At 40.8% G+C, this 13442-nt stretch overlaps 1 protein-coding gene across 2 annotated transcripts; it reads left to right on the forward strand.

Annotated features, from left to right (window-relative positions):
* Nucleotides 1–5069: 5069 nt before the first annotated feature.
* slc5a3b (solute carrier family 5 member 3b) lies at nucleotides 5070–13031 on the forward strand. 2 transcript variants are annotated; one of them, XM_044018213.1, is made up of 2 exons: nucleotides 5070–5444; nucleotides 7389–13031. In XM_044018213.1, the coding sequence occupies exon 2, from the start codon at nucleotides 9089–9091 to the stop codon at nucleotides 11219–11221; it is 2133 nt and encodes a 710-aa protein (XP_043874148.1). In that variant the 5' UTR covers nucleotides 5070–5444; nucleotides 7389–9088; the 3' UTR covers nucleotides 11222–13031. The 2 variants fall into 2 exon arrangements, with proteins under 2 accessions (XP_043874148.1, XP_043874147.1); XM_044018212.1 differs by having other exon boundaries at nucleotides 8796–13031.
* The last annotated feature ends 411 nt before the right edge of the window (nucleotides 13032–13442 follow it).

The raw sequence follows: 13442 nt of genomic DNA on the forward strand, positions 1-13442 counted from the left end.
GTGTATATTGTACACATGAAGAATGCAGTGTAATGGATGGACACTGGTGTTTCTAATCAGCCACAACTTTGGACATGAGGGAGGTGGAAACAATGGGTTTATTGTTGCCTACGTTGAGGGGGTTGTTTTTTTTTCCCTATGTTTGTCAGAGATGTTTCAAAAGACAGAGGAAAGAAAACCATGGTCTCCTATAGAGGCTCCACCCCATTCCACAACTGGTATTGATCAGATGGGTGAGAGCAGAGAGTTCATTAACTGTGATGCAAAAAAAAAAGAAAAATGATTAAATGATAATAATTATAAAATAATTATACTGAATACAGTTGATGTACTCTTTACTTGTCTGATCACTACCAGGTGTTGTTTTGGAGTTGAGCCTATATTGGAGACCATGTTGTGCATATAGAACATGTCATGTGGAAGAAGGCCTCTGAAAATAGACAAATTATTTATTTTACATTTACATTCTGTACTTTGACTTCACGGGCCACACGGTGGTGTAGTGGTTAGCACTCTCGCCTTGCAGCGAGAAGACCCGGGTTCGAGCCCCGGTTGGAACAAGGGCCTTTCTGCATGGAGTTTGCATGTTCTCCCCGTGTGTGCGTGGGTTCTCTCCGGGTTCTCCGGCTTCCTCCCACAGTCCAAAAACATGCAATGTGGGGATTAGGTGAATTGGACACTCTAAATTGACCATAGGTATGAGTGTGAGAGTGAGTGGTTGTTTGTCTCTAGCTGTGTGTGGCCCTGCGATGGACTGGCGAACTGTCCAGGGTGTACCCCGCCTATCGCCCGATGTAGCTGAGATTGGCACAGCACCCCCCGCGACCCTCTGGTGGAGGATAAAGCGGTAGATGATGACTGACTGACTGACTTTGACTTCACAAGAGCATGTAGACACAGACTGTTTGGAAAATCTAAACATTTCGCCATCAGTTGTATTGCGTGTCAAATTTCTCAAACTGTGTAAGAAACAGAAAATTCCAGTGTCGACATCAGTGAGTCAAATTCTAACAGTGCATGAGCTTATTGTTATTACTGAACGCATAATAATATTCATTCGATAGATGTTCCGATCCAGGTGCTGCAGTCACAACAGTCACACGCACTCATGCATACACACAACACACACTAGCCTTCTCTCTCATGCTAAACGATTAGAAAGTCGCCTGTAACAAAACATGTGATGAGTATTTTAACTCTTGTGAATTATTTACATTTAATTAAACAAAATCTTTCATACATAGGGTTTAATTCTGGTGAGAATTAATTCTTGCCAGATATCAGTAATGCAGACAACTGTAGGGTAAAACGAAGGCACTGTGTCTACAGGTAAAGTTATATTATTAATGTATTTCTTGAATAAAAAGATATGATTTGCCTTTAATGAATACAGTTATTATTCTTCACCTGAAGATTTTATTTTTGTGTATTTTTACCCATCTCCTCTATATGGAGCATCAGTCGGATCAGATGGAGCGTTGCAGCAACTCCTCTCCTCTTGTAAAATGTTTTCACCAGCCACTATATTAGGCACCCAGGGCAACTAATAAAGTAGTGTGGTCCTCTGCTGCTGTATCCCATCTGCCTCTGTTCTGTTAAATGTTGTTCTTCTTCTGTCATCTTGAACCCATGCACCATTCTCCTCTGACCTCTTAAAACAACAAGACATTTTTGATCAGACAATTTGTAACAATGGATATTTTCTTTTTTTTTTCAGACCATTTGCAATGAACAAAAAGGGGAATTAGATAATGGTCGTGAGTGAAAATCCCAGTAGGGCAGCAGTTTCTGAAATATTCAAACATGCACACGTAACACCAACACCATTTAAAGTCACATAAAGTGACTTATCTTCCCCATTCTGATACTCAGTTTAAACTGGAGCAATGTCTACATGGCTAAAGGCCATGGATTACTGCCATGTGATCTTTAGATAGTTGCATGAACAAGCTGTTGAAAGGGCGTACCAAATAAAGTGTATCTAATGCTGTCTATTCATGATGTACAAAGCTACAGGCTGTACAGTATAATAGAGTTTAACACACCCTGCAAAACAAAACATGATTTATGTATTGACAGGTAGGGATTTAAGAAGAAGTGGGGATGGAGCATTATTTTGTACATTTTATATTTAACCGTGACATAGAGCAGTAGTTCTCGCCAACGTTAAAATACAGTGGTGTAAATAGACCAAGCTATGGGTGAGCCAGCTACAGATTTTTCACAGGAGGCAGATTTATTCCCAATTAGAGATTTTCTCTCTCATCATCATACGTCAAACACTGGTATAGTGAAATTAGATTATAATGGACCGAGGGATACTAATTAGTGACTGTAATTATCATTATATAATTTTTTTTTTTTAATTGTTTAATTTTCTACACGTCAAAACTCATCAACTCCAATCCGATCACATACCCTGGTATATACAGTAGAACAGTGTTTATGAGTTTCCTCCAAATACCTCCAGAGGAAGCTCACGTACCACTGGTGGGGCACGTGCCACAGTTTGAGAACCATGGACATAGAGGGTGTCATTCTATATTCTGTGTGGACTGGCTTAACAAGGGTCAGCCATGTATAAAATAAACAAAAACAACAAAAACGAAATTTAAGACACTGTGTTTTCAGGTGGTTACATCATTAATTTATTTTTCAAGCACTTATATTGTTTGCCTCTATGCCCCAGAGATATATTCATAATATAATTTCACTTGAAGACACAGTGGCAGAGTTTGTTTTTGAGTATTTGTACTTGCCTCGATAGAAAACCCATTGGATCAGTTGGAGCCTTGCAGCACTTTCCTCTTCCCTTGTAAACTTTAATTCCACTCACCACCTTCACATAATAAAGCAGCAGGTGTGGTCTTTGGCTGCTGCAACTCATTTCAGGTTCAATACAAAGTGTGCACATCAACATAGCACTTTCTCACAGAAAACTGCAGGTCCCTTGATAGTTCACATCTTTTTTTCCAGACCATTCTAACACACATTTCACTAAACAATATCAGTAGTTTCTGAAATACTCAGATCAGCCCGTCTTGCATCAACAATAAAGGCATATTTATAGTTACATAAAATCACATTTATTCCTCATTCTGATGAACTTCAGCTTCAGTTAGGTACTCTCATTAAGGAGATATTGAAAAGATGTAATAAATAATAAAGTGGCCAGTGACTGTGTGTATAATACTGTCTCCTCATGATGTACAATGTTATAGGAAAATATGGGGTCTAACAAAGCCTGCAATACAAAACATGCTATGACTGTTTTGAGAAAACAAGGCCTTTACACAGAAATCCTATTTATTAATTAGCTAACAAATCAAACCTCACAGATATGAAGTCAATCATTTGCACACGTGGACGAAATAACTAATTATTTCCAAATACAAAACTACATAACTATATTATTTCTTAGTCATAGTCATGTGCTGTGAACGCTACAGGGCGTATAAATGTTTGAGCAATCTTTGTTTACGTTTACACCACATGTACATACATATGTGCAGTAGCGTGAGGAGGAGGAAAAGGACGTTTGCATTAGACCGCGAACAAACACACGCACACGCGCGGATGTTCCTATAACAGCGGCAGTTACCATGGGTTCATGTTGAGCTTCTGCGGCGGTGCGTTCACACACACTGACCTTTTTTTTGCCTTTGCTATCACGTTAATGTTAACCCGTCTTTAACGTAACACGGTGGTACCACCGGAGACAGGTTGTTTTCGAGCTGTGGCTAAGAACTCAGCAAAAGGTGGCCGTGGCCACCCCCCAGCCACCGCCGCGCAGGGTGCGCTGGGAAACGTAGTTCTAACCTTAATGGAAATTTCCAACATATCTGTTCAGAGAGGAGTGAGTGGAAATTTACTCTGTTTCCCTCCCCCCTGTAATATGCAGAGCCGTGACGGCCTTGCAGGATGTTTTGTTCAAAGTCAAACCATTTTATTCCCATCTGACTGCTGAGTCTTCTGACAGTTACTCATTCAACTGTTATGACATGTCCTGCTGCATTATAGTGAGTGATTTATGGTTGGTGTGGTTTAGTACTGCCTTTAACATTATGCATCATCGCTTAATTATTTTATTATTATTATTGGTGGCAGTGGTATAACTCAACAGTAGAAGAGCATCCTTGCACACACACACACACACACACACAACCAATTCATGCAGCCAGACACAGGTAGCTTGTGCCATATACTGCGTAGTAAACTTTAAGGAGTAGAATTACTGCACCTTAAGTAAACACGATATGACACATGCACATGTTACAAGGTTGAGAAATTTAGGGTCTGAATGTGAAGCATGCATACTCAGCTTAAATACGAGCAGAACTCAGTTACTCATTCACCATGTGAAGAATTGTGACTTGATCTTAATTGGAAATGTGCACACTCCCTAATTTTGCATACAACACGATAAATGTTATAGTATAGTGTGGCCCTGATATGGCACAGTAGCTATTAATTGATGGTGTTGGTGGACTATGTGTGGTCAGTTTCCTCCTACTGCTCTGAAATGACAATCATTTCCTCCCGATCACTGGCCTGGTGCCAGATGGAGCCAGGGAAAAGCTCCATCTGTGCGAGATCACTTGTAAAATGAAAACACGTGTTGCTGCAAAAGTTAAGTATGCAGAGCTCAGCATCTCTTTAAAACTTTAAAAGTCCAAGGTATTCGGAGAGGCAGCAGTTGGCGGTGAGTGGAATTTTCCAGTATGCAAACTTTATCCCAAAATAGGATTAGACGTGGACTCTTTTAATCTGTGTCTTACTCTGGTTGTCCACCTTGATAGTTTGTGTCTGCATGTGAGAGATAAGCTCCTGTCAATGACATACATCCCAAACATCTGCTTGGGATTACAGTTGATGTAATATATGATTAGTAAATATGCAATTGCCTCCTAACAGTTTGAATATGATTTACAGGTGCAATTTAAGTTAAAGTCAATAAAAAAAACAAAACGCTCCTCCACAGTGACAGTGACAATAACAGGCTGTGGAAGTGGGTGTGTTTGAAGGTCACTGCCTCTCCCCCTGTAAAGGCAGTCGTTTAAAACTATGCTTTTGTTTATTTGAACCTGCAGCCAGGTCAGATTCAGAGCAAGGGATACATAGTTGGACTAGATTCTCGAAGGTGTTTTTCGCACACTAAAAGGGCGTCACGGGTGTGCTCCACGTGTGGGCGTGGAGCTGAACTGGTCCCTATATTATAAGGAGGAGAGGCAGCGTTGTGTAGCGGGCACCAGTGGATCCAGCGAGAAGACAACCAGCTGTCATCACCGGGTCGACATTTTGACAAGGGGCTCCTGTCACTGCGTGTGTGTGCGGGGTGAGACGGAGCTGCCACTTCTTCATCTTCACCCACATCTACATCTCCTGTCTGAGGACGTCGGGTGTGTGTAGCATCTTTCACGCGCCTGCTAACGTTAGCCAACACGGTACGTGTTCACGTAGTGGTGCCGGCGAGTTAGCGTGTGGAGAACTTTTTTTGTTTATTATTATTAGCAAAACGCGGTGATTTGTGAGCGTCAAAACCCCGTGAAGTCGAGTTTTTAATTCAAGTGAATGCCTCGTGGATTGTCAGATGCTCACAACAGAAAGACTGGCTCGTGTGTCTTAACCCACCCTGACGCCAGTGTGGCAGAAAAACAGTCAAAACAGCTGCTTTACCTTACGTATGATACCCGCCCGTTGTGTTATATATACATTTGTAAACGACTCCCGTAAAGCACACATAGACACAGGTTTCCTTGAAGATGCGCAGTTTGTGTCGCTGAATGAATGAGCGACTGTTCTGGAAAATTCCTTCCGCCTTCGAGGTGCGTTTGCGCACGACGTGCATGCCGTGAAATGGTGTCGCTTTCCCCATTGTGTCCACAGAAGTCGTCTTTAAAGCCGTCAACCGCAGCTGGCCTTTAATTAAAGCGACACTGTTCTTGACGTCATTTGACCTCTGCTCAGTGGTCAGCTGATATTACCTGCAGTCTAGTTCAACTTGGATTTATTCTTGAAAACATGTTAGTGTGGCGTGGCGTGGCGTGGTGGGCGTGTACGTGTGGACCCGTTCCATTCATCAGTTTCCTCTGAGCCACGGAATGTTGGTTAACAAAAGTTTATTACTATTATTACTGTTGATGCTACTACACGTTATATGAGGAGCCAGTTTTTAAAAATGAAAATCCATCGCGACCTAATTATAATCTAAATCTAAATCAGGATGACAGATAATTTGTGCATACTATATAATACATGTTTATTACTATTTTTGCTGCACTTGTAAAATAATGTAATGCCTGATATTATTTGAATGTGCAAACTATATATTTCCCATACATATGATTATTAAAGGGATCACACTTCAATTTATACTTTCAACTAATATAATAATGATAATAATTATAAGATATGTGCAATTTTGTTGTCAGAAATTTGATCATTGCTGTAAAAAGTACGCTGCAGTGCAGACACAAAATGCTGGACTGTAGAGAGAGACCACAAGTGCTGGTCATCACATATTTATTTAAATGTTTACTGTGTAAGAATTAGTGAGAATTGGTGACATCTAATTGTGAGACTGTGAAGTGCAACAAACAGAGAGTCCTCTGCTCAGCCCTCCCATTCCTAAACTCAAAAGGGAACTACGGTGGCCTTCACATGCCAGAGAGGATGCAAACACTCTCTCCTTCTCATTCTCTCTCTGCTGTTCCTCCTTCCTCTTTGGTTTATGCATTGGGCTTATTTGGGTAAATCTGCTCACAATTGGTTGCAGTAAGCTTCCACTTCAAAATGAGAAACATTATAAATTGTGTATAAATTGTTCTCGTTAAACGGTGGTGGTGCTTTAAATCACTACACGTTTGTGTGGTGGGTGTGTGGACCTGTGCAAGAGTTCTTTTTTTTTAATTTCATTCATTTGAATTTCCTCTGAGCCACATGAAGTTGGTAAACATAAGTTTGTGGCTGTAATTGTTCTCGCGGTTGATTCTTTATGATGCTTTGTTTTACCACAGTCTTTATTTAATCAACTTCTCATGTGAGTCCCCACGGCTTTTGCCTCAGCATCTCTTTTGGCTTTTGAATATCTGTTGTATTAAAACCTTCTCAAGGCATGGCTCCAGCTTCATCAGGAGCCCTGCCTTGGGAGATATTATCAGCGTCTGGCTGCAGGAAGAGGAGAACAAACAGAATTATTCATTTTATTTAGGGCAATTTTAGTAATCCACTTTGTTAAAGTTAGTGCCCCATAGGCAACACCATATTATTCCGGCATTGGTCTGGTTGAGTGGTTTTTAAGTACACTGGGATTGTACTGATTATGTTTGACTCTGCATAATATAACTATAAGTACAATTTTTTCATTGAATGACATTGCTGTGTTTTAGAGCCAGAGAGTCTTGGCCAGTCTATGAACATGTGGAGAAGTGGACACTGGTGAAGAGATGGTAAAATGAAAACAAAGACTTCTTTCACAGAGAGAGAGATGGTTATGCATAGAGCCTGGTTGTGAAGATGAAGGCGTGGGGTTATTTTCTACCATGCATGGCAGGCTGAAACCTCCAGAGGGGCCAGACCATTTGTGTGTGTGTGGGTTTGCTTGTCATTAACACAAAACAGATGTGCTTACACATCTCATCATATATATTATTAGTTGCTGGCAAAGGGAGTTCATTTGATCCATCTCATTTTATCTCTAAGCATCTGCTCAATTTGAATGACGTAGAATGTGTTTATAGCACACTACCTAACTCCATTCTAGGCTGTTTTTAACTTGTATTATCATTTCTGGACAAGGGTTTAGCCTTATATTTTTAGTGGCTGTCAGTGTCCACAAATCACATGTAGTTTTGTACTGAAAATAATAATAATAATAAAAAAAAATAATAAAAAAGACATTTTAAATGGGTCATGTTTGTTTTGTGGGATTGGGATTGGGTCCTGCTGGCTTGTGTGTCCCTCTGTTCTTTATTTATTTGTGGTCTAAACCATTAGATGTCACAATATAATGCCAGGGGAGCTTGGCTGTCTTAACCATCTTCCAAAAAATGCTTGAAACTATGCAGGCATGTTTTGTAATTTTGCAAGACTTTGAAAATGCAATAAGACAGACCACCAATTTGGTAAAGTAGGAACCTCGTAGTTCTTTCTCTGTCCTGCCTTTTCTTGATTTCTTGCATAGTCTTTAACGTTACAGTGGCACAGCTTGAGTCCCTTGTGCCTGAAAATATTTAGGAGGAGGCGAAGAGTCATTGGCAGGCTAATGCCATGGACTTTAAGTGGAAAAATCTTGCAAAACATTTGTTGGGCAATGCTTTTTGTTTGTTTTTATATGCAGAATAAGCCATTCTGCAAGGGCTTAAAATGTTGAGATGCACTTGAATATTGTTCTAATGAATTGTGTAGCCAAACAATTGTTAGGATTATATCTGTCACATGTTGGTGCTTTACAAGTAAAATGAAAAAGCCATTGAAGAATCAGAACTGTTGCTTGTTATTAGGTCAGAGGCATGAAGTGTTGAATCATTAATCTGTGCTCACTACGTCAGCCTTCTGGGAGCTTAAACTACAAATCATATGAAGGAAAAACAACAACATATGATTGGTCATGGGTATTGATATTGGCGGTAAGAAGCAAGTGATTATCAGTATTAGTTAAAAAAAAACAACCCATTGTGCATCCCTAGTTTTCAAACAGACTGTAATGCTTCCAACTCTGAAGCATATTTTTTCGTTGTTTTCCTTTTAAATCAAGGCTCTAATGAGGTGTTTTCTTTGTCTTTGCTGTCTTGCAGGAATGTTAAGTCTAGAATTTTCTAGACCAGAGGCCTACAACATCCTCCTCTAAATCTAGAACAACCTCAGTGCCGGTGGATAACCCCCATCCGAGGCACATCTAGTGAATTTGATCTGACGGTGGATACTACAGCTTCCATCCAGACAGCAAACCAAAGCAGAGCATTTCCATTGCTCCATTTTTATTAATAAAACCCTTAACTTTTACTATTAATTTTCCTTTTTTGGAAGGATTCCTTAAGCTGTGAGCTTTACTTTCAAGGCCTTTTTTTTTTTTTTGTAAAGTATAAAAATGCGTCCTTCAATGGAAGCAGCGGACATAGCTGTGGTAGCACTGTATTTTGTCCTGGTGCTCGCCATCGGGTTTTTTGCCATGTGGAAAGCGAACCGCAACACTGTGAGTGGCTACTTCCTGGCTGGACGCTCCATGACGTGGATTGTGATAGGTGCCTCACTCTTTGTGAGTAACATTGGCAGTGAACATTTCATCGGCCTGGCTGGATCAGGAGCAGCGAGTGGCTATGCTGTTGGAGCATGGGAATTCAATGCGGTTCTTCTTCTGCAGCTGCTTGGCTGGGTGTTTATCCCTGTGTATATCCATTCAGGAGTCTACACCATGCCAGAGTACCTGTCCAAACGCTATGGTGGCAACAGGCTAAAGGTTTACTTTGCTTTCTTGTCTATTTTACTTTACATTTTTACCAAGCTGTCTGTGGACCTGTATGCTGGAGCCCTGTTTATTCAAGAGTCCTTGGGGTGGAACCTTTATCTATCCATTGTCCTGCTTATCAGTATGACTGCCTTGCTCACTGTCACTGGTGGACTAGTGGCAGTTCTATATACGGATGCCCTTCAGGCAGTGTTGATGATTGGTGGTGCCCTAACCTTAACCATTATGAGCCTTATCAAAGTTGGTGGCCTAGAGGGTGTCAGGACAAAGTACATGCAGGCAGTTCCCAATGTTTCTGCTATAATTGCCACTGGAAATTTCACATACTCTCCTTCCTGTCGCATTGACCCCAAACCAAACTCACTGCACATCCTTCGGGGCCCTCTGGACGAAGACATCCCATGGCCAGGTTTCATTCTTGGTCAGACTCCTGCATCTATTTGGTACTGGTGTGCAGACCAGGTCATTGTCCAGAGAGTATTAGCAGCGAAGAACATTGCTCATGCAAAGTGCTCAACACTTATGGCTGGATTTCTCAAAGTCCTTCCCATGTTCCTCATAGTCATTCCAGGAATGATATCCCGTATCTTGTTCGCAGATGAGATCGCCTGCATTGGGCCAGAACACTGCATGGCTGTGTGTGGTTCTCAGGCCGGCTGCTCAAACATTGCTTACCCTCGCCTGGTCCTGGCCGTAATGCCTGTGGGACTCCGAGGTCTGATGATGGCGGTCATGATTGCCGCCCTGATGAGTGACCTTGACTCGATCTTCAACAGTGCCAGCACCATCTTCACCCTGGACATCTACCAAACCATTCGAAGGAAGGCATCACAGCGTGAGCTGGTGGTTGTAGGCCGCATGTTTGTTGTGGTCATGGTGGCCATCAGTATTGCTTGGGTCCCTGTCATTATTGAAATGCAAGGCGGACAGACGTATCTGTACATCCAGGAAGTTGCTGGCTACCTCACTCCACCAATAGCTGCCCTCTTCCTGCTTGGGGTCTTCTGGAGACGGTGTAACGAGACAGGTGCATTCTGGGGAGGCATGACAGGTTTCGTACTAGGTACCATACGACTGATCTTGGCTTTTATCTATCGCCAGCCTCGCTGTGACCAGCCAGATGACAGGCCTGCTTTCATCATCCATATTCACTACATGTATTTTGCTGCTGGTCTGTTCTGGATGTCAGGGCTGGTGGCTGTCGTGGTCAGCCTCTGCACCGCTTCACCAGATAAGGAGCGGGTCCGCACCACCACATTCTGGGGTCTCAACAGCATTCAAAGGGTTCCCACAAAGGACCGAGAGGAGATGTACAGGCTAAATGATGAGAGCCACTGTAATGGTGACGGAAAGCTTCTTAAAGAAATGCCTCCAGATGTCAGAAAGGAGAGGTGTTTGGATGGAGCGGATGTCAAACTCCTGGTCCCATCCACTGACCATGACCCGGCAACCCCGAGCACAGAAGCCTCACCTGCTACCACTCCTGCAGAACAATTCAGCAATGGAAGGATGGAGATGAGAGCAGAGGAAGGCTGCCAAGGGACTGTGGAGAGTAGCAGGTGCACGCGTTTACTGGACTGGTTATGTTCATACAAGGAGGGAGCACAGAATGCTGAGCAAAAAACGTTGCAGGACAATGTGGAGATCATTGCAGAGATGCTGCATGAGCCTCCGAGGGTTAAACTTTTCCTCAACGTGGGTCTGTTATGCGTCTGCTCCGTGGGCATCTTCATGTTTGTTTATTTTTCACTGTAGCTGAACCCTTCACTGAACTAATCGAGGGGGGCAGTGCAGGGGCTTTGATAAAGTTGGAGGAGGGGGGGCTGTTAAGAAACAAACGCAATAGATTTTGAGAGATTTGAGAAGCTCTGTCTGTAATATTTACAGTGGTCTTTTGTAGCTCTTTAACAGGGATCTGAGTGCTTATTCTAATCATTCTTTTTTTAAAAAGAAAAGATTTAAGCTTCTCCACATGAAAACTTTATTCCTGTATGACTACAAATCTTATTTGGCACCGGTGTGTCCATTTTGTACAGTGCTTGGTGTTAGTCCTTCTGAATATCTACTTGGACTTTTTAGAATTGTAGTTCACAAAGTGAATTTAATATTTGCCTTATTTCATATATATGCACTTGTCTTTTTGTATGGTGAAAAACATTTACTGTGTTGTTGTTGTTTTTCTGTTTTTTTTAACTTTTGTTGACAGTGTGTTTTGGTTTAGTTGGTGATTTAGCACACCTAGTAATAAATAAATTACATTATAGGCCATGTGAGTTTTGGAAACTATGATGGTAGTATTCCACCAATGTTAAGTCGTGGCAGGGTCAGCAAATACCTGAAAAATGAGGCCATCTTAATGGCATTATAAAACAATATTTAATCGTTATTTCAGCCGTTATTTTCACTGGTTTGATTTAGTCTTTAGTACTAAGATACTTTGAATCTTTTGTTTATAGTATGTACAAATATCATGGCACATATAATGGAGAGAGGAAACACAAGAGCAGAAATAGCTGGCTGTTTTTATGTTTAACTTTTTTAACGTTTTCCATAAGAACCAAAATTAATATTGTAAGGTACTTTTATAATAATTGCTGCTGTTTGTGTGTCTGTTTTTTTTGTTTCCCCCATTAATAACCAGTCACGTGGGGTGATATGATTTGGACATTTGGTGATTTGTATTGGTTTATGTTTGAATTTTCTACTACTGTATTATGAGCTGCGTTCTGTTACATTTTGACACCATACAGCTTTTTTATTTACTGCTATTCCATCGTAACAAGAAAAAGCTACAAGTACCAATGTTTATGGTTCTTTATCAATTTACATTTCATGTATAATCCAATGTTATTCACACTGTTCACTGTGTTGAGGCTGCTCGCCTCCACTGTGTTAGCGTTGTGTACAATGTAATACAGGGCTCATTGAACCTCAGACAGTAGACATTTATACTTAAGTAAGCTATCTGTGTATATTGTGTTTCAATTTCTATTTGGTGCACTGCAGTGCTGAAATGTCATTTGATTTTGTTTAAATTGCATATTTTATAAACACCCTACCAAATGTGTCTTAGCGTGCAAATGCTAAAGTGAAAAAAAAAAAAAAGTGTTAAGTTTTACATCCTGAAATTCTTTGTCTTTAAAGCCATGCTATGAAGCAGCGTTGTCATAGAGTAGTAGTACAGTTTCAGTTGGCTGTATATCAGTATATCAGTATATCAGTGAAGATGCAAAGCAGAAATGGCATTTCAGACGTTCAGTTTACTCCCGACACTTTTAAGGGTAATTAAACTAGGTAAATAAAACGACTGGCCTTTTGATTGTGCTAATTATTTCCACCAGCCTCACCCACAATTACAATAAATAAATAAAAAAGGAGGGATCAAAAGAAAAGCAAAACATGTTTGCATGTTTTCCTTTTTGGAACTCACAAGCAGTGTTGAATGACCTCAGTCCAAAATGTCGGTGTCATAATTCGACAGGCATAAATGATGCATAACGTCGGATAAACGAGGATTGCTGTATGTGTACGAGCTTTAAAATAAAACCTTCTTTCTGAGAGAATATACATTGTTATTTTTATGGGATTTATTTTTTTGAGATTGAAAATAAAACATTTCTGTGGAGACAAAAAAAAATAAAGATGTGTCGTGTACTTTTTTTTCCTTCATACTGTGACTGAGCGAAAACATCATCTTAACTGGCTCACATAAAGTCAGTTTTGACAGTTTTTTTATTTGCCACAAATTAAGGCTGACATTTGCAGTGCAGCAGCCAAAACATTCTGTATTGATCATATGAGCGTTGACTGGATTACATGCTGGAAGAAGCCAAAGCATCTGTTTCGAGGGAAGAGTTGAGTGAATTTTAATGTAGCTGCAGATTTAACTTGTGATTATGTTGTTAGTGGAATGCGCGTTACAAGTGCTGAATAACGTCATTGTTTGTTAAATGACAGTTTACAACATGTTTTGGGA

The sequence above is a fragment of the Solea senegalensis genome, linkage group LG2 (assembly GCF_019176455.1).
Source record: "Solea senegalensis isolate Sse05_10M linkage group LG2, IFAPA_SoseM_1, whole genome shotgun sequence".
In the NCBI taxonomy this organism is placed as follows: domain Eukaryota; kingdom Metazoa; phylum Chordata; class Actinopteri; order Pleuronectiformes; family Soleidae; genus Solea; species Solea senegalensis.